Source organism: Trichosporon asahii (genome assembly GCF_000293215.1).
Source record: "Trichosporon asahii var. asahii CBS 2479 unplaced genomic scaffold scaffold00005, whole genome shotgun sequence".
NCBI classification, from domain to species: Eukaryota; Fungi; Basidiomycota; class Tremellomycetes; order Trichosporonales; family Trichosporonaceae; genus Trichosporon; species Trichosporon asahii.
The window spans coordinates 597,217-620,403 of record NW_014040919.1 but is presented as its reverse complement, the minus strand read 5'-3'; the positions used below and the strand labels follow the sequence as shown (position 1 = coordinate 620,403).

Below are 23,187 nucleotides of genomic sequence, written 5' to 3'. Positions count from 1 at the left end.
GTGCTGCAGTCGGTCTTGGCGGCTGAGTAAGAGCTCTCGCGCGATGCTCCGGATCAGTGAACGTCCTGTCTCAAGTCTCAGAGGACCAGACGCGATCCGCAGCTGCACGAGACTTGTGTGGCTTGGCGGATGACTCACCGATCGCACCCAAGCCCCGGGCGATCAGGTACGCTCAGAACTGACACACTCCCGGCACCGTGTCCGGCAGCTGGCGGCTATAGGGCGTGATTACGGGGACGACGAGGCTGCTCGCCGCGGTCTCGGATCTACGCGCCGCCTCAACCGTGCGCGACTTCTCCGACACCTTTCACGCCGCTTGGCAACGCGGTCGCGGAGGACGGACCTCTTCCTTTCCCCCGCGTGATCCTGTTGGACATCGCGTTGCGTTACCTTGGCTATCGAGCGGCCGGGGCTGAACTCGTTGTGTTGAGGGGCTGACACATGCCGTCACTTTCCTCCACTTGCTCAGCGCGATGCCAGGCGTCAGAGACGATGCTCCCTTAAGACAGCTGCTCCCAATGATCTCACCGAAGCGCCAGTTGATGTGGGCCGTGCAAAAGCAACCAGACGTCGCCAACGACATGGCACGATTTCACCCTAGTGCAAGCGTGTTGAGGTAGAGCCTAACGACGGGTACAGAGGAGGAGATTTCACACGGAGATCTAGTCCCCACGCTAGGCGGAGGCTGTCTACTAGGAGACACGGACCGATCATCAGCGCACATTTAGGCTACGAGTGAGCCGAGGCATGGCTCCTCTCGTCCGCCGCTGATGATGTTTCATGGGCTCTCGGCTGTCATTCAATGCTCCTCCATTGTTCTCTCCGAGGAGCAGGCCGCAGCGAGCGTTACCGCGTACGTCTCACTCCTCGGGTGTTGATGCTTGACATCGGGTGGACCTAGTTAGTTCGCGCCGCTACCAACCACCTCACCAGGGCCGGGATGCCTTCTGCGACCTGCCCATAAATGAGCCGTGGTGGCACCGCAATGACGCTAACCAGGCAGGAACCTGTGCCCGCCGCGAGAGGATTGGCCGCAACAGCATCAGATGGGATTGTCAACGCCGGCTTCGCCTTTCCACGCGATGGAGTCAACATAAACTGTGCCAACGACTGAGACCGCAACGAACGGCACTAGGTTAAGCCGTAGCGAAGGAACTCTTCCAACGAAGGCCAGAACATCAGACGCTAGGCTAAGGCGATGTGGCGGTCGCGAGCGCGCGGATCACTTTCGTGACACTGGCACAAGCTCTTCCGGGAGCGGCTCAGCCTCTCGGAACACGGGCTCCGTGGCGATCTCATCGTCGCTGCCTCGCCAAAAGGCGATGGTGGAGACGGCGTAATACTTGCCCGCAAAGCGACCAAAGTCGTCCACACACAGTGCTCTCACCGATGCTTCAGTACGTGGTTGAGCGTAGAGATGCCGACGAGCGGGACGGTCCTTGATGCAGACGAGGGTTGACCAGGCGTACAGCGCCGAACGGAGGAAAGGTGCAATGCTTTGCAATGCAGGCGGGTCGGGCGAGTTAGGGGGCAGCTCAGACTCGGCCTGGAGTCAGCAACTTCATCGTCTGTCGTAGTACTTGCCCAGTCGTAGGTCCTTTCCATCATGTCCTCGATCTCTTCGATGTACTCATCCCAGGTGAAGGCGTGTCGGGGAATCATGTCGATCTGCTCAACCTTGGTATGCATCAGGCTGCGTAGTAGTTAGTACTGCACTTGAAATACACTGCAGACGGTGAATGACCAAACGTTTTGCACGCCAAACTCACACCTCGAGGATCTTGTCCAGCACGGCCAGCTTGAAGCACACTTCGTCCACGATGTCGGGCACGCTGGGGGCGGTCAAGTGGTCCAGCTGCGGGGTTGCGTCTCCCTTACAGCGAGACCAGCACCAACTCGCCTGCTGTGCGCACCAGGCCACCTGACTCGTCGTATGCGAGTCATGAAACGGGGGAGATTGGACCATTCGGAGCCATTGCGTGCGGGGAAAAGTGATGGGCGGGGATGGGAGATAGTTGGGGTCGGTTCGGCAGAAGTCGGGATTGTCACTGGGAAGGCAGAGGTCGTTGTCCATGATGTTGGCTGTCCTGGTTCATGTAAAAGAGCAAGTCACAAGTGGTCATGAGTGCTGCGTCGATGCGCTGTACTGTTTGTTTGCCCAAGGAGATAGTGTCGACACAGGATGCGGAGCCCCCGGGCTGATAACCGCGGCTTCGTGCATCGCCATGCTCTGCTTGAACGATGGGCAGTTTTGCAAGAGTGCTGCCAACTGCCAACAAGCCCAAGTATCTCCAATTCGAAGGGCCATCGGATGCCGACGCGATTTGCACCGGAAGGGATGGGACCATCGTTCATTCTCTCGATCGCCACAAGCCTTCGGGTGACCGTGGCCATCAGAACCCCGACCACACCGCGCTTCTGCCACGACGTCAATGTGAATAATGGGGCGTCGCCGGGCAATGGACAACACATGCATTCTTTTGCGTCGAGTGGATATATACATGTACACTGGGTTGTGGGGGCCACGCCGGGCCGGGAAGAAGGTATGCACAATGAGAGAGCTGCTAATGTACAAGCGGTATGAAACGAAGATGTTGCGGCGGCCTGGGTCTAGATCAGACACACCATGTCCATGACGCACTCCTGTTCCTGCGAGTGCAGGCTGTCGCGGCGGGCGTTCATGGGTTTTTGGGCGGTAGCCTGGGGCCACACGGGGGCAGAGGCGGGCGCAGAGGACGCGACGGACGAGACGGACGAGACGGACGAGACGCTCTCGGGCGAGCTAGGGGCAAAGGTCCGCCTCGTGGCCCAGTCGGTGCGCCAGTCGGTCGGCCACTCCTGCACGCCGAGGGAGACGGCGCCGGCGGCTGAAAAGGTCGAAGACATGCGGCGCAGAAGCCCGCGGTCGGCGTTGGGCACGGGGACAGGCCGCGAGGTGGTCGCCGGTGTCATGGTCGTGAGCGAGGAGAGGTTGCCGGTCGAGGACGGGCGGCGAAAGGCGCCCGCGCGAGCAGAGGACTCGACGCGCATGCTCAGTTCCTCCCACTGCGCACTCGGGAGAGGGGTCATGGTGCGGCTGCGGAGCTCGACGGCGTGGTCTTCGAGGGCCATGGTGGTTGTGTGCCTGGGTGAGGGAGTGGCGGGTGGCGGCGAATAAGGCTGCGGTGACCGAGAGGTTCGGTGTTTGCGAGGTTCAAAGTTCGGTTTCTCAAAGCTGGGTGCGCAATGTGTTTTGATGTTTTGGTGAGAATGAAAACAAAGAGGTGAGAGGGTAAGAAGCCTGGGAAGCATCATCTTTGTAGACATTCAGCGGTGTGCATGTGTTCATACCGTTGAGCGGATAGCGGCAAGCACATGACATATGGGACGATGATAATTTCCAAGATATCGAGACTGATCTGCGATAAGCCATCGTGGCGTGGGGAGCTCCACACTGAAGTGGAGGTTCAGGTCTGGTGGGTTCAGTTGGTGGAGGGCTGTGGAGGTGGGGTGATCCCGTGTCATGGCCATTGCCGCAAAAGCTGCATCCCCGACGGCAAGTGGTGTCCCGTGGCCATTTCGAGCATGGCCACGGGGGGATGAAGAGTACGGCGGCCAGGCCCGCAGTCAGTGAATGCAGTCGGTAAGGCAAAGGGCCCCGATGGCCCCGCAAGGGGAGTGAGAGAAGAGGAGGTTTCCGTTCGGGCTAACGGCGACTAGGACTGCTGTGGTTTGCTGCTGGTGTAAAGTGCGGAATGGGCGCTTAGGTGTCTAGACCCATCGGGGCTGAGTGAGTGAGACCCAATTAGAAGGAGATGATGACTGATGATTTGCGGTGTGTGTTGATTGTCCGACAAAGAAGATAGAAATCCGGCTCGCACGCAGGAGTAGAAAGGAGTGAGCGGGAAAAGGAGAGTCCTATCTGGGTGAGTGCGGATATGCTCACGTGGGGTACTGCCCAATGAGTACAAGGGATGAGTCCGATTAGTCTGTGGGGTCATGATTTGATTTGATGTAGCCCGTGATTGGACACGGGGCGGAAGAGCAGAGAGTCACTGAGGGGAGAGCAAAGTGCCGGTGGCTAGCTCCGGTTGCCGATGGTTGCCGAGCACCCGGTCATTCTGTGCGCTCTCATTGGCCCTCGTGGATCGGCAAACGCGAACATGGTCAGCTGACCTCATGTCCACTGCGCCCCCTCTGCGCCCTTGTGCCCGTGTGCCCACCCAACCACAGACAGTGTTCTCGGCCTTATCCGTTCCCACACTACGCACTACGACGCTGCATGCACTGTATGCACTCTCCTTCCCCACCATAGCTAGCAGACAACGCGTGTAATCGTCCTTGCTGACAGAGCCACCCTCGCGTTTACCGTCGGCTCGGATACTGTCATCTCCGGTTCCCTAGTCCTCGACCTCACCCAATGCCAGACTTCTTATTGCCACGCAACCATCCGCCTTCTTGCTTCCTCTCCATCACCCTTCTCTCCTAATCACTAGACACACAATGACCCCCAAGCCCAAGTCCTACGACGCCGACCGCCAGGCAAAGGGCGCCGACACCGTCTACACCGCCTCAAACGGCGCTCCCCACCCCCACCCCTACCAGTCCCAGCGCGCTGGCAACAACGGCGGCCTCCTCCTCCAGGACTTCCACCTTCTCGAGTGAGTAGTTCCCTTATGTAGCTCGGAAAAGTCACTGACGCCCTCCAGCCTCCTCGCCCACTTTGACCGCGAGCGTATCCCCGAGCGTGTCGTCCACGCCAAGGGCTCTGGTGCCCACGGCAAGTGGGTCTGTACCGACCCCCTCGACGACCTCTGCATTGCCGGTCTCTTCAAGAAGGGCGCCGAGTGCCCCATCACCATCCGCTTCTCCACCGTCGGTGGCGAGTCTGGCTCCAGCGACAACGCCCGTGACCCCCGTGGTTTCGCCGTCAAGTTCAAGACCGAGGAGGGCAACTGGGACTTTGTCGGAAACAACACTCCCGTCTTCTTCCTCCGTGACCCCACCAAGTTCCCCCACTTCATCCACACTCAAAAGGTGAGTCTTCCAGCTCTGCGACTCTTGAGCTGCTAGCTAACCTCCAGCGCCACCCCGCTACTCACCTTGGCGGCGGCGATGACGCGACCATGTTCTGGGACTACCTCAGCCAGAACCCCGAGTCTGCCCACCAGGTCATGATTCTCATGTCGGACCGCGGTATCCCCGACGGCTTCCGCCACATGCACGGCTACTACGGCCACACCCTCAAGCTCGTCAAGAAGGACGGCACCTGGGTCTACGCCCAGTTCCACCTGATCTCGGACCAGGGCATCAAGACGCTCACCAACGAGGAGGCCGCCCAAAAGTCGCCCGACCACGGCCAGAAGGACCTGTACGAGGCCATTGAGCGCGGCGAGTACCCCTCGTGGACCATGAAGGTTCAGATCATGACGCCCGAGCAGGCCGTCGAGGCCTGGGAGAAGAAGCAGATCAACGTCCACGACCTCACCCACATCTGGCCCCACAAGGACTACCCGCTCCGCACCATTGGCAAGATTACCCTCAACGAGAACGCCAAGAACTACTTTGCCGAGGTCGAGCAGGCCGCCTTCTCCCCCTCGCACATGGTCCCCGGTATCGAGCCTTCGGCCGACCCCGTTCTCCAGTCGCGTCTCTTCTCGTACCCCGACACGCACCGCCACCGTCTCGGTGCCAACTACCACCAGCTCCCCGTCAACCAGCCGCACACCAAGTACGAGGGCTCCTCGTTCCAGCGTGACGGCCCGATGGCCTTCTACAACCAGGGCTCGCGCGTCGGCTACCTGCCGTCGATCGACCCGCCCAAGTTCTCGGACAAGCGCGTCGACCTCGACAAGGTGCACGGTGGCTTTGCCATGACTGCCGTCAGCTACCTGTCGCAGATCACGCCTGCCGACTTCAACGCGCCGCGCAACCTCTGGGAGAAGGTCTTCTCCGAGGGCGAGCGCAAGCGCTGGATCGACACCGTCTCGGGCCACATGTCGACCGTCAAGGACAAGGAGATTATCAAGCGCCAGATCGCCATTTGGCGCGAGTGCTCCGAGGACCTCGCCTCTCGCCTCGAGAAGGCCACCGGCGTCAAGGGCTACAATGGCATCAAGGGCATGAAGTTCAACGGCTCCGTCAACGCCATGGACTCCAACATCATCCTCGCCAACCAGAACTATGCCGGCGGCCTCGGCAACGCCGGTCCCTCTGCCAAGCTCTAAACAGCCTTTAGATGCGTTATTTCATAAAAAAGGGTTTATCGTTTCCTTTTCTCCACTCTTTGTATCCATGAGATGAATGTCTGAAGCTAGCATGCACGTATCGTGAGAACATGGCCGCAGTGACCAAAGCAGAGCGAGCGGCTGAATCTCTCATGTAATCTTGATTCAGTTGGATCTCCGGTGAGCGAGGCGGACGAGGGTAGTATGCATCGCCCAACGGTCCTGCAGGGCTTACCTCAGCCGCTCGGCGTCCAGCACTATCTTCTCGGCCTCTTGCCGCTTATTAAGAGTCATGCATAGATCTCTCTGATTGGGAAGTCGAGAAGAGAAGCCAGTTGCGCAAGTCGCGTGATGAAACAGATGCAGGATGCAGAAGCCTGAGCCACGGGCCGCGCGCAGCCCAGGGTTCTGCCGTGTTTCTTTTCTTCATGCATGGAAAGTGCGCAGTAGACGGTAAGCTTCAAGGGTGTAAAGCGATTGTGAGCTGGGAAGGTGTGCGACTTCCGGGGCGGGGCGCGAGGCGACCACACTAGGGAGAGAGGCTAAGGGAAATCTCGAGCACACCTGGCCGCAGCCCGAACTGCCGGATGAGCCCAAAGTTACCCGAAATGGCAACTCTCGAGTCTCGATCCGGCCCTCCATCACTTGAACTATGAGGCACTATCGCAGCTCTAAGTTGGTGCTAATCTCGTACTGGAGGCAGCAGCATGGGTTCGAAAGTGAATAGGGACCGGCCCACGACACGCGGAGTGCAGGGCGACCCACCCATGGACCCCCCGGCTAGACTCTGAATACCTCATGTGGGTTCGATCTTTCCAGACACCTTTCAGGCTTACTGGCTGCAGGTTCCCGGCTCCACGGGTCCAAGCCTGCCTGGGCATCTTGGCCGCTCGGCCTGCTGTTGAGCTACTGATCCTACGAGGCCTGCCGTCCCTGGCCCCGCTGCCCCGCTCCCACCTGGGCCCGTTGCCGCCCCCGCACCGGGGATGACGGTCCATGGGCCATGCTAGTCATGGGCTGGCTACCTCGGCGTCATCCTAGCATGAGAGAAACTTAATATAGGCCATCTGGGCGCGTATGTCATTCCCCCCCCATCTTGCATCTTTCTCGTCTCTTGTGAACGCGACGAACACCAGCGCGGCGACTCCTCACCACAGCCTCTCAGCGCGATCCACAAGCACTCTCAGCGCAACCCTCTTCCCTCGGTAGCGCCTCGACTCCGTCTCGACCGCCGCCATGGGCCGCAGCCTCCTCTTCACCTGCACCGCGAACGCGACGTACGGCGCGACGGAAGCGCTCGCCGCGTGCTGTTCTTCCAACATCTCGACAGACCTGAACCCGACCTGCGAGACGAGCCGCGTCGACGAGCTCTCCCATTGCCTCGGCCAGGCCGGACAGTACATCGACACCTGTGTCCTGTCCAATGTGCAGGTGCGCACATCGACGAGTGACCAATTCTCCTCCGCGCCCAGTGTTCGGCCAAAGCTGTCTCTTCTGGCGCTCGTTACCATCGGCCTGGGACTGCTCGGCGTCGTCACGGCCGTACCGACGGGAACGGGGGTGCAGTGCACGCAATTCACGCCTGCGCCGGAACGCGACTGGCGCCCCGAGCACGGCACAAAGTGGACGACCATCTCGCCCGATGTGCCGTGTACGGACCTGAGCCCCTGCCTCGTCTCAGCGGACACGGGGGCAGAGTGGCGCAGTGCCTTCAGCAGTCCGAACGACATCACGATCGGCGCCGACATCACCGCGCTCGTGAAGGAGATTGGGAAACCATACGTCGGCGCCGCGAAACTGCCCCAGGTCGAAGCCAAGTTCTACGTCGCGCCGGGACACACGGGACACATTCGCGCGTGGGCCGGCGCCATGCTCATCCCTGGCACGTTTACGAACTGTACCGACGGGAAACAGTATGGCGGCGAGGCGCTCGTCGTCGATCCGACACGGGTGGGCATCAACCTCGTCCAGAAGCCGTAGCGACGCGCCGCGCGCCGAGATACATTGGAGGATGGAGGGAAAGGCGCGACGGAGACACTGGACACTCGTTGACATAACTAGCCTGTAGCACGCATGTAATTCTTCACATCTATCTTGGTCGTGCGAGCCGTCCGTGCTGCGTTGAATGCTGCTGCGTCCCGGACTGGGGAGACGGGGCTCACTGGGGCTCACCCTCTCCGCACTCGCTTCATGCGCTTCAGCCAGCTCGCTTCCCCGCTCCCCGGCAACGAAGCATACGCAGCATGCGAAACCCTACCCACGCAGCCGGCTCACACTTGCCGGTCATCAACGACGCTAGCGGCCTCCGGACCACAAACTACGAAGGCCAAGTCGGGGGCCTGCATGGATTAGCGCGGACGCGTATGGCTGCTGTCGCCGACGAAGACGGCGCTAGTCGCCACACTAAGACTTAGTCTGGGGAGCGGGGCCATGTGCCTTGCGGATGGGGACCTGGTCCGGCTCGATTGGGCCTAGCGCCAGCGGGCTGTGGTGCTCTACGTATGCTGCGGCGTGGGCGTTCTTGCACTCTCATACATGGGTTTACATGCATATGGTATGTACAACTTTGACCGTTTCTGAAAGCTCGTGACGCCAACATTTGTATCCCCGGATACCTAGTACGGCAACCCGTTGCTGTCCTTGAGCTGTGCCGTGTCCGTGATATTGGTGATGTCACCGCGACACGAGGCTGTATAGTCAATCTCGGCCACGCGCTTCTGCAGCGCCTCGACAACCGCGTGCAAGGAGCAGATTCCGTCCTCGTCCTCCTCGCATCCGTCATACTTCTCGTGCAGCGGCACCACCGCGTCGTTGATGATGAAACGGATCTGCTGGCCCTCCATTCCCTCGCAGGAGAGCACCTGCGCGACAAAGTTGGTGTTGAACGGCACGAGCGCAGAGGATGTGAAGACGCGGCCGTCGACGCGCTTGTCCAGCGGCAGGGCGCCGCCGTGGATGGGCAGGTTCATCGCCGTAAACGTGCTCATAATATACGAGTCGTGCGACGCATCGGCGTAGATGCTCTGGTTCAGGGGGAACGTCTCCGGATTGCCGTCGAGCGTCGAGTTGGTGCTGCTGTCGTAACCCTCGATGGGCGTGTGCGTGAGCCGCGCAAGGAACTCTTGCACCCATCCCTTTCCCTGGGCAGCCGTCGTCTGTCCGCCGGGGCCGTTGCCGTAGAAGAACATGATGTCCCATGCGTACTGGTAGTCGAGAAACTCGTCGTGCGTGAACAGAGGGCAGAAGGCAGAGTAGCCCAGCGCGAGCGTCTCGTACGAACACAGCGACATGAGCGTGTGCACGTCGCCAGGCGTGATGGTGTACCCCTCCAAGTCCTTCTGAAGCCGCTTGGCAGTACCCGCAAACGTGCGGTTCACGTACTCGGCCATGCCGAGCTTGCTCGCGACGACGTCCCGGTCCGAGTTGGGACACGTGCCGCCGCCGGGGTACACGGTCGCATTGATACCCTTCTCCTCAATCGCAATCGACATGGAAAATTGCTTCTGGCTGTCACGTCCAAAGAACCCTTGTCCAAACGCCTCCATTGTCTCGACCATGCGGTCAATGCTCCCCGTCCTGAACACGGGCAGCTCGCCCCGCTCGGTAAAGTCGTTGAGCAGATGGCCGTACGCAATCCGCGATCGCACACCCAGCTCGTACAGCTGCTGCCGGCCAAAGGGCACCAAAATATCAGAGCCGAGCTTGTACGTCCAGTTGTTGAGGAAGGCAAGGTCGCCCGAAGCCTTGAGGTGACCAGCCTGCGACGCGTTTAGGAGCCGTGTTGCAAGGAGCTCGGCATTGTCGCCTGCTGTCGGGTACCGCGCCCCGTGTCGGAAGAGGAGGTGGACGGCGTCGAGGTGACACTGCGAGGGAATGACGGGGGAAGAGTCGGCGTCGGCCCCAAAGAAGTCGGCCGGAAGACTGTATCGCGGCGAGAGGTATCCCCAATCGTAGATTGGTGAGCGGTTCTGATCATTAGGGATAAGCCCGCGTTGCCACCCACCTTGTCCTTCTTTCCCTTGCCCTTCTTCTTGCCATTGCCATTGTCGCTGTTCTTGCCCTTGCCTCCACGCGAGCTCCTAGCTTCGGGGAGGACTACCGGGCCAAACGCCTGCTGCACCTTTGGGAACTGGTCCGCTGGCGAGGTCACTATCGCATACGGTTGCGCGCCCGTGCGCGTGACGTGAGGGTAGCCAACCACAGTGCGGTCGGGGAATAGGCCGCGATCAACGGTCGTGCTGCCGGGCGGGTAGACGTCGGCGTATGTGCTTCCGACAATGCCAGCTGGCGCGGCCGATGCCGTCGAGAGGAGTGCCGTGAGAATGAGTGAGAGCATGGTGATGATGGGGGTTCATCCTCGATCGAGAGGCGGCTTAAGTAGCGAGGCGTCGACCTAGCGTGACAACGGCATGAGGGTGTAATCAGCTGATCGATCGCCGGGTTAGCCGACATGGTGCCGGCCGTGTGAGCTTTGCAAGTCACATCTTCCCAGCCCACCAAGGGGCATCTTAGGGGTCAGGGGGTTGCAGTCGGAGGGACGCCGAGCATGAGGGGATGGAGAGGAGAGTTGTGCGAATGGAATCGGAAGGAGGGCCCATTCCTCGGTTTCTTGTGACGAGTCGGACGATAACCGGGGATTTTCCGGGCGGGCAACAATTTCTAACGGGGTCCCGCATCCTCTCGCATCCATTCCCTAGATCCTTTGCTTTCAGCTTCAGGTTGCTTCGACGTCGGCTGCGCTCCAGAACATGGCGGCCGCGATGCAATAGGTGGTCCGAGCGCATCCAGAGATCGTCGCGCCTGTGGTGGGGAGTGATGACAACGACGCCCTCAACGTCTTCTTAACCACCTGCCCACCATGCCGTACGCCGTCCTCGGTCTCGGCCTCCTGGCCCTCCTCCCTCACGTCGCAAGTCACACGACCATCCTCGACGACTTCACATCCACCACAGACTTCAACCTTAACTCAAACTGGGCCTTCTTCCAAGCGGGCGACCTGATCGGCAACGATGGGATCGTCTCGCTCGGTAAAGATGGTCTTTCCGTCATCTCCCCCGGCACTGTCGACGGACACCCTGCCTTCACGCTGGAAGCGGATAGCGACCTCGACCACGTCAAGTGGCTCGTGACGGCAAACCACACCGCCTCGTCGGGCTATCCTGGTTTCGACACTGGCGTCCGCACCTCGTGCTCAGCTCGCCTACGCGGCGAGGTCTACGGCGTGGAGGACAACGATCCTCGCCCCGCCTTCGTGGCCAGCGTCAATGGCGACTTTGAGCGCTCGTTCATGTTCGACTTTGCCGTGACCAATGACGCAGTGTACGCGCTGTACGAGCGACTCCCATTCGCTCGCACTCCCGATAACCACTACGCGTCCTTCACCTACCTCGTCCGCGCCGCCGACCGCAGTCCCAAAGACTGGCACGACATGCGCGTCACGTACGACCGCCCTGCGCGCGCCGTGACGTGGTACCTTGAAGGCGAGGAGGTGCTCAAGGTCGACAAGATTGGCCACTATCTCGGCCCCGAGCACGAGGGCAACCTCTACATCGACCGCGGGGGGTTGGAGGAGGAAGTCCCCGAGCTCCGCCAGTTGACGTGCGGCTTTGGCTCATTCTCGCTCATGGACAGCACGATCGATGACAAGCCTGGCCTGGTGCGTTTGGTCGAGACTGAGGGATACTATGTCCGCCCTGCCGAGTTCCTGGTCGGCGATCGCCTGATCGGCCAAGGCACGAAGCTGGAAGTTGCGTCAGTCAGCGTTTCGATTGAGGAAAAGAATGAGGAAGTGAAACATGAGCACGACGAGCTCTAAAGAAGGTCAACCTAGCTCGTTGAGCGCTCGGTACCACCTCGACGATCCTAGTGCCGACTTCCATGCATGTTCAACGTTGCTCCCATTCCACTTCCATTGCACTAATATCACCCACGCCTGCTAGCCTCGCGCTAGAAACGGACTCGTGTTCGATTCGGCCGCGGAGACCGACCTCCATACAGTTGGAGTTCTCGGCGTCTTCAAGCCGGACGCCACGAGCCCATGCGCCAGGGTCAGCGGGCAATCGATCCATTGTATGCAGAGGACGACGGCAGGTATCGGCATCCGGTGCTCGGGCATGGCGCCCGATTGCGTGGGACCGAGGTGCGGGCACGTTCACCGCGTTAGTGCAACCGGTTACACCGTACCGAACGCGCTCCACCGCCGCTAGTCATTCATTGATTTCTTCAACTTATCTTGACCGTGACGGAGCAAGCCATGTCTTGCAACACACACGCTCACCATGTCCGACGAGGATAACCAGAATCCCCTGCATACCATGGACTTTCCCAGTCTCGACCTGGGGCACGCTGCGTGCTCCCAACGCACGGTCGACCTGGGCGACATGGAGGTGTACGTCTATGGGCTGGACGAGATTTCCAACTCGAACAAGGACATTGCGGCTGTCGTAAGGCCTCCAGTGGCAACGTCGCTGACACCAGATCCTGAGCCACGGCTGGGCCAACAAGGCGAGCCAAATGTCCAACATGGCGCACGGCCTCATCGGCGAGATCCGGCGGTTTCCTGCCGAGCGCGACGTGATTGTGCTCACGCTCGACCAGCGCGGCCACGGCAAGCGGCGAGACAAGGACAAGCCCGACCCGCTGTGGTGGTACGACAATCCCGGCGTGCTCGTCAACATGATCACGTTCCTGCAGGGCGCGGTGCAGGATCACAAGCTCATCATCGACAACATCGAGCAGTACCTCTTCCCCCATGGCGAGAGGCGCATCACCGAGTGGATGATGTGCGGCGTCAGTCTCGGCGGACACGTCAACTGGCGCATGCTGCTCGAGGAGCCGCGCGTCCGCGTTGCAATCCCCATCGCGTCCGTCCCCAGCGATGCGCTGCACAAGCTCCAGATCGGACGGTTTGTCCAAGAACACGCACTTGGGACAGAGGTGCACTATCCCCCCGCAACGCAGCGGTACTACAACACCCCCGTGCCCGAGGGGACATATGTCGGCAAGAAGATCCTCGCCATCAACGGCATGGGCGACGACCTCTGTCCCCCAGAACTGGGAGACCCGGAATGGGGCCGCGTCGTGGCAGAGGCGGGGCCCGGCAACGCCGTGCGCGTCACGGTCCAGGACGTCGGGCACATTGTCACACCGCCCATGGTGCGCAAGTCTGCCGAATGGCTGTATCGCTGGGGCGTGCGCGGCGTCGGGGAAGATACGGCTCGCCTGTAAGCATAGATTATCTTATAATAACATAGAAGCTCGATGCATCGGTACGGATATCACATCTCCGTCAGCCACGGCAGGCACGAGCGGGTGAGCGGCCTCGTCCGACGGTTGTTGACGGGCGCCAAGTCCAGCCCCGTTTCCTTGCCCATCTCATCACTGCCCACTCGACAACTTCAGCACGGATGCGTAGCTCTCAGTTACCGGCAGGCGAGTGTGCCTTGTGTCTTATAACGAGGTGACACCTGGCTGATCGCCAACCCACACCCACACACCATGACGAGCGACATTGCAATCTACGAGTCCGACTATCCAAACCCCTTCCTGCCCGAGATTGGGCTGTTCGACTATCTCTTCCCCTCGGCGCAGGGAATCTCGCTGCACAATCCCGCCTCGCTCTCCGATGACAGCGTGGCATTCATCGAGGGCCACAATGGGCGACAGCTGAAGCGCGGCGAGCTGCGCGACAGGGCGCTCGGGCTCAAGACGGGGCTCAACGCCATGGGCGTCGGGCGCGGCAACGTTGGATGTCTCTGGGGCCTGAACGGCCTCGAGTGGATCATTGCCGCGTATGGCCTCCTCGCTGCCGGCGTCACAGTCACGCCGGCCAACGCGAGCTACGATGTGCACGAGATTGCGCACCAAGTCAACGACTCGGGCGCCAATGTCGTCTTTGTGTCGCCCGAAAACCTGCCCCAGCTCGTCAAGGCGCGCGAGCAGTTCAAGTCTCCCATGCCCGACTCGCGCATCATTATTCTCGACACCAAGGGAAAGGATGGATTCAAGAGCCTGTACGACCACGTCGGTGCGCCGTCGGAAGCCGAGCACTTTGACGGTCTCGAGTCACGCGCGACTGCCGTGCTCTGCTACAGCTCGGGCACGACTGGTCTGCCCAAGGGCGTCATGACGACGCACTACAATCTCACGTCGCAAATCCTCGCCTCGCAGCCGCTGTACCCCAAGTTTGACCTGCCGCAAGACTCAATGCTCGGCTTCCTCCCCATGTCGCACATTTACGGCTGGATCGCTCTCCTGATTCAGCCGCTGACGATTGGGCTGCGCACAATCATTCTACCCCGCTTTGACGAGATCCAGTTCCTCTCCTGCGTGCAAAAGTACCGCTGCACGCACAGCCTGTTCGTCCCGCCCATCGTGCTGCTGCTCGTGCACTCGCAAAACGTGCCAAGGTACGACCTCTCGTCTTTGCGCATTGTTTCCTGCGGCGCGGCCCCGCTCAGCGGCGACCTCATCGACGCCTTCAAGAAGCGCTTCCCCCAGTGCACCATCTCGCAGAGCTACGGCATGACCGAGACGAGTCCCGGCATTTTCCTCGCGCCGACCGAGGACGCGGCAGCCGGCCACCTCGGCATTGGCCGCCTGTGCCCGACGTACCAGGCGCGTCTTGTCCGGTCAGACGGCACGGACGCGCCCGTCGGCGAGCGCGGCGAACTCTGGGTCCGCGGTCCATGTGTCATGAAGGGGTACCACCGGAACGAGGCCGCGACGCGGGGGACAATGGAGCCGGGCGGCTGGCTGCGAACGGGCGACGTGCTCGTGCGCGGCGAGGATGGGCTGTGGGCCGTCGTCGACCGCGTCAAGGAGCTCATCAAATACAAGGGCTTCCAGGTCGCGCCGGCCGAGCTCGAAGGCATCCTGCTCCAGCACCCGGCGGTGATTGATGCCGGCGTCGTGGGCGTCCAGGACGACAGTCAGGCAACCGAGCTCCCCCGCGCCTACATTGTCACAACGTCCAAGGAGGACCCGGCCACGGTGGCCAAGGACGTGCAGGCGTGGGTTGCAGCCAGGGTCGCGCACCACAAGGCGCTCCGTGGCGGCGTGCTCGTCATTGACGCCATTCCCAAGAGCCCCTCGGGCAAGATTCTCCGCAACATTCTCCGTGCGCGTGCAAAGGAGGAGTTCAAGCCCGCAGGCAAGCTGTAGTTGTTGTATGCAGACCGTGCCTTACGCGGCTGACTTACGTACCGTCCTCCGTAATGCAGTGAGGTCGACCGTTCCTGACTCTCCGATAACGGTATATAACACTGACGATGCGGTGACGACCAGCATCGCCCTCATGACTGCCGCTCCCACGATACTCGAGGCCCGCTGTGATGTGTGGACGTGCGGAGGGAGCATTCCCGACGTCCCGCTCGAGGAGGTCGAGTACATTCTCAACCACCCGGGGATGAACGGCTACACGGGCCAGCCTGAGCGCATCGTCTCCATGGCGCGGTTCATGGTGACGATAGCCAACGAATTCCTCATGTGCTATCTCACAGCTCTGGGATGTCTAGACCTCGCCGTGCACATTGACCCCAACGCAGCCGATGCCGTGACACACTGTCTGGCTTATGTGAGTCCGTGCCAGTGGGGTCCCGCCAAGTTTGTCATCGACGGGTGCATCCAGAACCTGCCCCAGGACAGGATCCGACTTCGAGCGGCGGTCACTCGCGGACTCGTGCCGCGGACAGAGCTCGCCGAGTTCGACACCTGGCATGCCCGTGCCAAAGCCGCAAAGGCAACATTCGACTGGGTTCTAAAGCGCTTGGAGCGGTGCGGGCGCCGCGTCACCCCCGGCGTGGGCTTCGACGGCGAGGCCCTTGATAGGCTCACAGAGGGCCGCATCGTTGCAACAATGCTAAACCTCGACCTCGACCAGAAACGCTGCTTGGAGCGCATGGAGGAGGCTTGGAGCAAGAACATCGAGCGAGAAGAGGCTAGGCAGCACCAGTGTGTCCTCATGTAGCAATGCAGTGCATGCATGTGACGGGCAGGAGCGGGCTGGCCATCGTCGCCGGTGCCTGCACTGCCCCGACGACGTACCTGGTTAGGATATATAACGACCATCTGGCGTGCAAACCCCCTTCATCATCGACACCATGCCCCCCACCACAGAGGAAGTGCCAGCGCTGCACTCGGACGAGGTGCAGGCAATTCTAACGAATCCGCCCCCGCTCGCCTGCCACTTCTCCGAGCCCGCCAAGATCGTCCCCATGGCCCGCTTCATGGTGACGGCGACCGAGCAGTGGGTCGAGTGCTACGTCCGCTTCCTTCAGGTGTGCAAGCGCATCGCCCAGAATCCGACAGCAAGACGCTTTGTTCTCCGCGCCGAGGTCGGCCTCCTGCCCGTACACTGGGACTGTACCCGGATCATGATTTACGGGTGCGCGGCAAACATGCCGCAGGACCGGTCGCGGCTTGGGGCCGCCGAGACAAAGGCGGGCGGAGAGGAGAAGAAGCGTGCCGGCCTCGCCGAGTTTGACGGGTACATGCGCCGCCTGGAGCGGGCTCAGGACAAGGCAAAGAGGGTTGAACGGGACATCGAAGAGGCGTATGCAGAGTACAGCCAGAATCCCATCCCAGAGGCCGAGGACCCGACAGCTGGCGTCAGCCGAGATGCCCTGGCCACTGTCGGCGCCGCGACGATGCAGTTTGAGATGGACGAGAAGACGTGTCGCCAGGTGTTCCTCCGCCTCGCGGCTGCAGGATGCCAATGCGAGCATTGCGGTATCGCCGTCGACCAGTCGGCGACGCAAGCCGCTCAGGCCAGCCTGTCCAGATAAACCCTGTATGCATTTCTATATCTACAACTTGTAAGGACATTGTTACAGCCTCGCCTCGCGGCCCGAGTTTGCACGCGCCCAGTCGGCGTAGAAGGCATAGCTCTCCGGATTCTCGACACCGGCAAAGTTAATCTTTTCGAGCGGCACGCCATTCAGGAGCTTCTTAACCGAGGGCTCAACTTTCTTACCACTGCCCGTGAGGGGGACGGCGGGGCATTGCGTCACGACGGCGGGGACGTGGCGGTTTGAGAGCGCCTGCCGGATCGCCTGCTTGATCCGGCCGACGAGGTCGGGGGAGAGCGGCGCGTCGTTTCGCGTCTTGAGGAAGAGAACGACGCGCTCGTCATTGTTGGGCATGCGCTGGCCGACGGCAAGCGAGTCCTCGACCTCGGAGGCAAAGTCCTTCTCGAGGATGAAGTAGAGCTCTGAGCTTCCGAAGCGCACACCGGACGGGTTGAGCACGCCGTCTGCGCGGCCAATGACCGTCCATCCCCGCGTGACGGGGTTGATGCGCACGGCGTCGTTCATGTTGAGCATTGGCGGATTGCTCGAGTCCTCAAAGTACGCCTCCTTGTATCGCTTGCGGTCCGGGTCGTCGACAAAGTTGTACGGCATGTTGGGGAACGGCTGGTTGAAGAGCAGAATGCCCTCCTCGCCGACCAGGGGTTTCTGATTGGCGTCCGCCGCAATCACGCTGACGCCGAGCACGGGCGTCTGCAGCTCGCCCTTGTACGCGGGCAGCACGGGGGTCGACTGCAGGTATGACCCGCCGAGCTCGGTTCCGCCCGCGGCATTGTTGACAAGGAGGCGGTTCAGCTCGCGAGCACAAAAGTCGTACACGTCGCCCGTGACGGGTGCGCCCGTCGTGTAGAACTGCTTCAGCGTGCTGAGGTCGTGCTTCTTGCTCGGGCTGACACCAGCCTTGTTCAGCGTTTGGATGTAGCGCGGCGAAGCACCGAGCTGCGTCACGCGGTACTTGTCGATGGCGCGGAAGAGGACGTCCTGCGGATGGAATGGCGAGCCGTCGAATGCGACGATGGTTCCACCGTTACAGCTGAACATGATGTGCATGTTCCACACGATCCAGCCCATCGTCGCAAACTGGATGTAGCTGTCTCGGTGGTCGAGGTTGAGGTGGAGCGTGATCACGACACGGCGCATGAGGTAGATGCCGCCGCCGGGGCCATAGATGCTCTTGGGCTTGCCCGTCGTGCCCGACGAGAAGACGATCCAGATCGGATGGCTAAAGTCGCCGCGGTAAAAGTCAATCTCGGCTGGCGCATCCCGCCCGCTCTCCATGAAGCTCGCCCAGTCCCAGCTCTTCACGTTAGACGGGTATCCCTCGAGCGTCTCGGGCGCCGGCTGACGGTCCCTTGACAGCTGGCCAAACGTGACGACATTCTTGAGCTTGCCCGCCTTGGCAATCTCCTCGACGACAGCACACGCGCGCTCCGTGATCGAGTGCTCCTTGCCCGAGTACCGGTACTTGTCAATCGTAAAGAGGACCTTGGGCTTGATAATGTCGTATCGGTCGACGACGGCCTTGACGCCAAACTCGGCCGGAGTCGAGGAGAAGATGGCGCCAATGGCCACGGTGGCCATGAAGATGATGAGCATCTCGCACGACGTCGCCGCAAATGACGCGACCGAGTCTCCGGGCTGCACGCCCATCTTGCGCAGAGCGTGCGCCGCAATGCGCGCCTCGTGGTACAGGTCGTAATAGCTGATGCGGCGCATCTCGACAGGCTCGTGCGGGTTGGCCGCGTTGGGGTCGCCCTCGACAGTCGCAATCATGGCCCACTTGTCCTTGCGCAGCGCCGACTCGGTCCCGAGCAGGATGTTCTCGGCGACACTGCCGTCAGCTCATTCAGCAGCAGCGACTCACTTGAACTTGGCGCCGGGGAAGAGCTTCTGCGGCTCGTCCATGGGGATGCCCTCGACAAAGGCAGGGCCGTCACCCCGCTCGCCGATGAGCTTGAAATAGTCCCAGCAAAAGTCGAGGAACTCGTTAGTATTCTTGGTGCTCCAAGCGTGGAGCGCCCACCAGTCCTGCAGGTTGTAGCCATAGCGCTCATTGACGGCCTTGCGGAACTTCTCGACGAAGGGCTCCTCGTCCTCGTGAGGACGCCTGTCTCCGGGTTTCCAGTAGAGTTCGGGTGTGGACATGGTGCTAAGTTGTGGAGGACTTAGGCTGTCTGACTCGCAATGGATATATACCGCGGGGACGCGGAGTGAGCGGAATGGCGCAAGATCGGAGTTTGCCGAATTCCGAGCATCTTCGGTAATCCTCAACGGCCGAGAGCTCACCGAGATAGCGCTCGCAACGGAGCAGACGTGCACACGACTTCCGTTGCTCAGATCGGGCTGTCCGCTGCACAGACTCCTGCATGCACAGCAGCCAGAGGACACAAATGCTGTGATTCACAAACTTGTCAAGTGTGCACAGATCGATAGCAGGCAGAGGCTCATGGTGGCGCAGAAGCAAGAGCCAGCGGCGACCACCGCCAGATCAAGGGCTGTCACCCTGCCCACCGCCGTGGTCCTTTCCAAGTCAGACGAGACAACTTTGTCTGTAGTATCCATGCGATTCCTGCTGGTCTGCAAGAGCAACACCGCTCTGCAAGCAGACAAGTGCCTGAGCTTATCCCCCGGATAGCACTTCCGCAATCTCGTCGCATCGGGGCCCAAGGGGGGGTCCCGGTGTAGTGTGGGGGGAGCGTCGGTGATGGAATGTGCTCCCAACTCTGATCCGAGAGACGAAGTCCTTATCTGCACGGACAACTCGGGCACGCGGGCTGATTCGCAGTCATGTCTGGTCGCCCGAGCATTCATGAGGCCTTGCTTCCAACTTTCCGATTCCCGAATCCCAAGACCACGGATATCCGTCATTGTCACGTGACCACACTCCTCCCTCTCTGCGGTTGAACCTTCGCCCGTTGCCTCCTCTACCTCAACCCCCTTGTCCTCACCATTCGCACAGAGGTCGCAGTTTAACACGCTTGCACATCACTTAACTGGAAACGAGCTATCAAGGCTACGCTGCCGATTGCCCAACCTCCTCTCCTGCTATTCCGTTTTCCTCAGCACCAGCATGAACCCCAAAGCACCTTCACAGCGTACCCTCGCGTTATTCGTTCCTCGCCACCATCACCCCCTACTGCGCGCTCGCTTACATACAACCCAATCATTCCCAAGTGGCTCACCGTCAGCATTTGAGAGTGATAGGTCCTATCGACTACGCTTTGCGGGCCCGCGCGATCGAGGCGTTAGCAGTGGCCTTGTCCTCGCAAACGGTCGGCTCGAAGACTCACTGCTGCGCCAGTCAACCTAGGCAATGGGCGCGACATTCATTGGCGACCTTGATTAATGTTTAGTGCACCACTATGTTGGATCTACTCACAGCACTGCTCACGTGAGCGTCCCTACAGTGAGACCCGTGACGTTAGGGGAACTTGTCGCAAGTCACCCGCATCCTTTCGGCCAAGCTTCCCTCTGGACTCTCTGATCCTTCATCTGGTTTCTTTTCCAGGATGATCTTGCCCGCCCTGCTGTTCGATGTCACATGCGCTGAAGGGAACCAATCCTTCCCCTGAAGACCGAAGCGCGACGTGCGACGGAAGATCCCTGACGCCGGCAACTCTGTCGGAGCCCAGCAACCCCTCCGACAACTGCACCGCGCCGCAACCGAACCTTGTCCTCCCGCTGCCTCTGTTGCGACCCAAGACTGTTCAAGATTCCTCACAATGTCAGGACACGTCGGCGGGTGCCTTGCATGCATATGCTTCTGGGTGTGTCTTGCCCTCGCACGCTTCTTCGTGCGCACCTTCGCACGCTCCTGTGTGTGCCTGCTAGGCTGGTGCTGAACACAGGCGGCTGTTATAAGGGCCGCTACGAGATCAGTTCCCACAGCCATCTTACTCTTTCCCTCAAGGTTCGGCAGGAACGATCGAAGCGGCGATCATGCGGTTATCTCTGATCGCCTTCGTCGGGGTTGTCAACGCCCTTCCACAGCTCATGCAGTCCGACGCGAGCACTGGTGCACCGACTATCAGCGCTTCTATCGACAGCTACAGCCCGTCATCATCAGCGTCTGGAACTGTTTCGCCTCCTCCCGCACCAGCCAGCAGCAATGTCAATGCTCCGTCCGCCACTGGTTCACCCTCGCTCTCACTACCCGACTCCGTTGAGTCCAGCTCACTACGAGCCGCCGCGTCATCACTTGGAGCACTGGGGGCTTCCCGGGCGACCGCCGCGCCCACGGGCTACCCGACACTGACAGGTGGCGCGCCTCCCACACATCCGAACACAGCCCCATTGCCAGAGGTGACCGGCTCTCAATTCTACAGCATGCCTCTACCGGTACCCTTCAAGGGCCCCGCCTTCCCCGCCTGGGGCGCGTTCTTTTCCTACTCGCAGGCACCGATCCCGACCCAAACAATCCAGGTCAACCCTTCAATCTTCACCGCATCCCTCGGCACACAAGAGGCGATCAACCAACCCCCGCAAGTGAGGGAATACGAGTTCAACCTGACCTATGCGGCCGGCTGGCCGTCGGGATACCTCCGCCGTATGGCCGTGATCAACAACCACTTCCCCGGCCCTTTGATCGAGGCGAACCAGGGCGACCTGGTGCGAGTCCGCGTGCGCAACGGGCTCGACCATCCGCAGGCCATCCACTGGCACGGCATCCGCCAAAACGGGACGAACCACATGGACGGCGTGCCTGGAATCTCGCAGTGCCCGATCCCCCCGGGTGGCGAGTTCACGTACGAGTGGACGACCGTCAATGAGGTGGGGACATACTGGTACCACTCGCACTATGGGAACACGCTCGCCGACGGGCTCGTGGGCGGCATCGTGATTCACAGCCGGGACGATCCCCTGAAACAAGGCGTCGACTATGACGAGGACCGCATCGTGTACCTGTCCGACTGGATGAATGACCAGAGCGAGGTCATCATCGCCGAGGAGGAGAACATGCTCAAGCCGTATCGCGGCATCCCCTTTGTGGCTGAGCCAGACGCAGCGCTCATCAACAGGATAGGGCAGTGTAACTGTGCTGGAGCGCAGCGCGGCGTGCCCTGTGGGATCAACGAGCCGGCCGAGATCCGCATGGAGAGGGGCAAGCGATATCGCTTCCGCCTGATAAACCATGGCGGACAGGGTTTGATCCGCTTCAGCGTGGACGGACACATGCTCCGCGTCATCGAGGCGGACGACCTGCCCGTAAAGCCGCTCGAGCTCACCGAGATCCCCGTCGGCAGCGGGCAGCGATACTCTGTGGTCGTGACGGCCGACAAGGGCGCGCCAGGCGACGCATTCTGGATGCGCGCCAGGGTGGGGACGTACTGCATCAACCCCCTGGCCACTGTCAACGGACACGGTATCCTGCGCTATACCGACTCGCTGGGCAACGTGCCGGCGGGCATGGAGGGGAGACAGCCAGAGACGCAGCAGTGGTCGAACTTGAAGATCCCCAACATTGCGCTCTGCCGTGACCTAGACGAAGAGGAGGACCTGCAGCCGCTCGTCCCCAACGAGGTTCCTGGCAACGCGCGCCAGAGCTGGGTGCTCGATGCGCTGTTCGGCGTTTTTGTCCATCCGACGAAACGCACGCCCATGATCGGTTTCGGCATGAATGGCATCATGTACAAGAACTACATCAACAATCCGCTGTTGCGGCGGATGATGGACGGCCTCAGCATTGGGGGACGAAACGAAGTCGCCGCGGTCAGCTTCACGGCTGACGGAGGCTCGGCCGACATCGTGCTGAACGTGCTCGACCCGCCGCCGATCGGACATCCGTTCCATCTCCACGGGCACCCATTCTACATTGTTGCGCGCGGACCAGGCCGCGTGTCCCGCTTCACGCTCCCCTTCGTGCGGAAGAAGACGCGCAACGCGATCAAGCGCGACACGCTCATGGTCGGACAGTGGAGCTATGCCATCATTCGCATTCCGCTCAACACGCCGGGCGTGTGGCCTCTGCACTGCCATATCGGGTGGCATTTGGCCAGCGGCAAGATGGCTGCGGTCGCTGTGGGTCCCGAGAGGATCCGGGGGTTCAAGCGGCCGGAGGAATGGGAGGAGTTGTGCAGGGGTGCGGATCCGGGGGTGATTGGGCCGGGGAGACGGAGTAGGGTGTACGAGGGCTGGGAGGAATGGGCCGCTGCGGTGAACGGAACTGCCGTCTGACA

The 23,187-nt window shown here is 60.9% G+C and overlaps 11 protein-coding genes across 11 annotated transcripts; 8 read left to right on the top strand and 3 right to left on the bottom strand.

The window, feature by feature from the left end:
* Positions 1–1,222: 1,222 nt before the first annotated feature.
* On the bottom strand, positions 1,223–3,111 carry A1Q1_05495 (uncharacterized protein; the record flags this gene model as incomplete). Its single annotated transcript, XM_014328133.1, has 4 exons — positions 1,223–1,546; positions 1,770–1,832; positions 1,879–2,082; positions 2,626–3,111. 4 exons carry the CDS (start codon positions 3,109–3,111, stop codon positions 1,223–1,225), a joined length of 1,077 nt encoding a protein of 358 aa, XP_014183608.1.
* A 1,371-nt stretch (positions 3,112–4,482) lies between these two features.
* On the top strand, positions 4,483–6,206 carry A1Q1_05494 (uncharacterized protein; the record flags this gene model as incomplete). The annotated part of the gene is made up of 3 exons (XM_014328132.1): positions 4,483–4,640; positions 4,689–5,016; positions 5,064–6,206. The coding sequence occupies 3 exons, from the start codon at positions 4,483–4,485 to the stop codon at positions 6,204–6,206; spliced, it is 1,629 nt and encodes a 542-aa protein (XP_014183607.1).
* Positions 6,207–7,442: 1,236 nt separating this feature from the next.
* On the top strand, positions 7,443–8,186 carry A1Q1_05493 (uncharacterized protein; the record flags this gene model as incomplete). Its single annotated transcript, XM_014328131.1, has 1 exon — positions 7,443–8,186. The coding sequence occupies one exon, from the start codon at positions 7,443–7,445 to the stop codon at positions 8,184–8,186; it is 744 nt and encodes a 247-aa protein (XP_014183606.1).
* Positions 8,187–8,821: 635 nt separating this feature from the next.
* On the bottom strand, positions 8,822–10,542 carry A1Q1_05492 (acid phosphatase; the record flags this gene model as incomplete). The annotated part of the gene is made up of 2 exons (XM_014328130.1): positions 8,822–9,964; positions 10,210–10,542. The coding sequence occupies 2 exons, from the start codon at positions 10,540–10,542 to the stop codon at positions 8,822–8,824; spliced, it is 1,476 nt and encodes a 491-aa protein (XP_014183605.1).
* Positions 10,543–11,064: 522 nt separating this feature from the next.
* On the top strand, positions 11,065–12,021 carry A1Q1_05491 (uncharacterized protein; the record flags this gene model as incomplete). The annotated part of the gene is made up of 1 exon (XM_014328129.1): positions 11,065–12,021. The coding sequence occupies one exon, from the start codon at positions 11,065–11,067 to the stop codon at positions 12,019–12,021; it is 957 nt and encodes a 318-aa protein (XP_014183604.1).
* Positions 12,022–12,484: 463 nt separating this feature from the next.
* A1Q1_05490 (uncharacterized protein) lies at positions 12,485–13,433 on the top strand (the record flags this gene model as incomplete). The annotated part of the gene is made up of 2 exons (XM_014328128.1): positions 12,485–12,649; positions 12,711–13,433. 2 exons carry the CDS (start codon positions 12,485–12,487, stop codon positions 13,431–13,433), a joined length of 888 nt encoding a protein of 295 aa, XP_014183603.1.
* Positions 13,434–13,703: 270 nt separating this feature from the next.
* On the top strand, positions 13,704–15,368 carry A1Q1_05489 (AMP binding protein; the record flags this gene model as incomplete). The annotated part of the gene is made up of 1 exon (XM_014328127.1): positions 13,704–15,368. The coding sequence occupies one exon, from the start codon at positions 13,704–13,706 to the stop codon at positions 15,366–15,368; it is 1,665 nt and encodes a 554-aa protein (XP_014183602.1).
* A 133-nt stretch (positions 15,369–15,501) lies between these two features.
* A1Q1_05488 (uncharacterized protein) lies at positions 15,502–16,173 on the top strand (the record flags this gene model as incomplete). Its single annotated transcript, XM_014328126.1, has 1 exon — positions 15,502–16,173. One exon carries the CDS (start codon positions 15,502–15,504, stop codon positions 16,171–16,173), a length of 672 nt encoding a protein of 223 aa, XP_014183601.1.
* Positions 16,174–16,306: 133 nt separating this feature from the next.
* Positions 16,307–16,990, top strand: A1Q1_05487 (uncharacterized protein; the record flags this gene model as incomplete). The annotated part of the gene is made up of 1 exon (XM_014328125.1): positions 16,307–16,990. The coding sequence occupies one exon, from the start codon at positions 16,307–16,309 to the stop codon at positions 16,988–16,990; it is 684 nt and encodes a 227-aa protein (XP_014183600.1).
* Positions 16,991–17,032: 42 nt separating this feature from the next.
* Positions 17,033–19,156, bottom strand: A1Q1_05486 (acetoacetyl-CoA synthase; the record flags this gene model as incomplete). The annotated part of the gene is made up of 2 exons (XM_014328124.1): positions 17,033–18,842; positions 18,882–19,156. The coding sequence occupies 2 exons, from the start codon at positions 19,154–19,156 to the stop codon at positions 17,033–17,035; spliced, it is 2,085 nt and encodes a 694-aa protein (XP_014183599.1).
* A 1,794-nt stretch (positions 19,157–20,950) lies between these two features.
* Positions 20,951–23,185, top strand: A1Q1_05485 (LAC2; the record flags this gene model as incomplete). The annotated part of the gene is made up of 1 exon (XM_014328123.1): positions 20,951–23,185. The coding sequence occupies one exon, from the start codon at positions 20,951–20,953 to the stop codon at positions 23,183–23,185; it is 2,235 nt and encodes a 744-aa protein (XP_014183598.1).
* Positions 23,186–23,187: the final 2 nt, after the last annotated feature.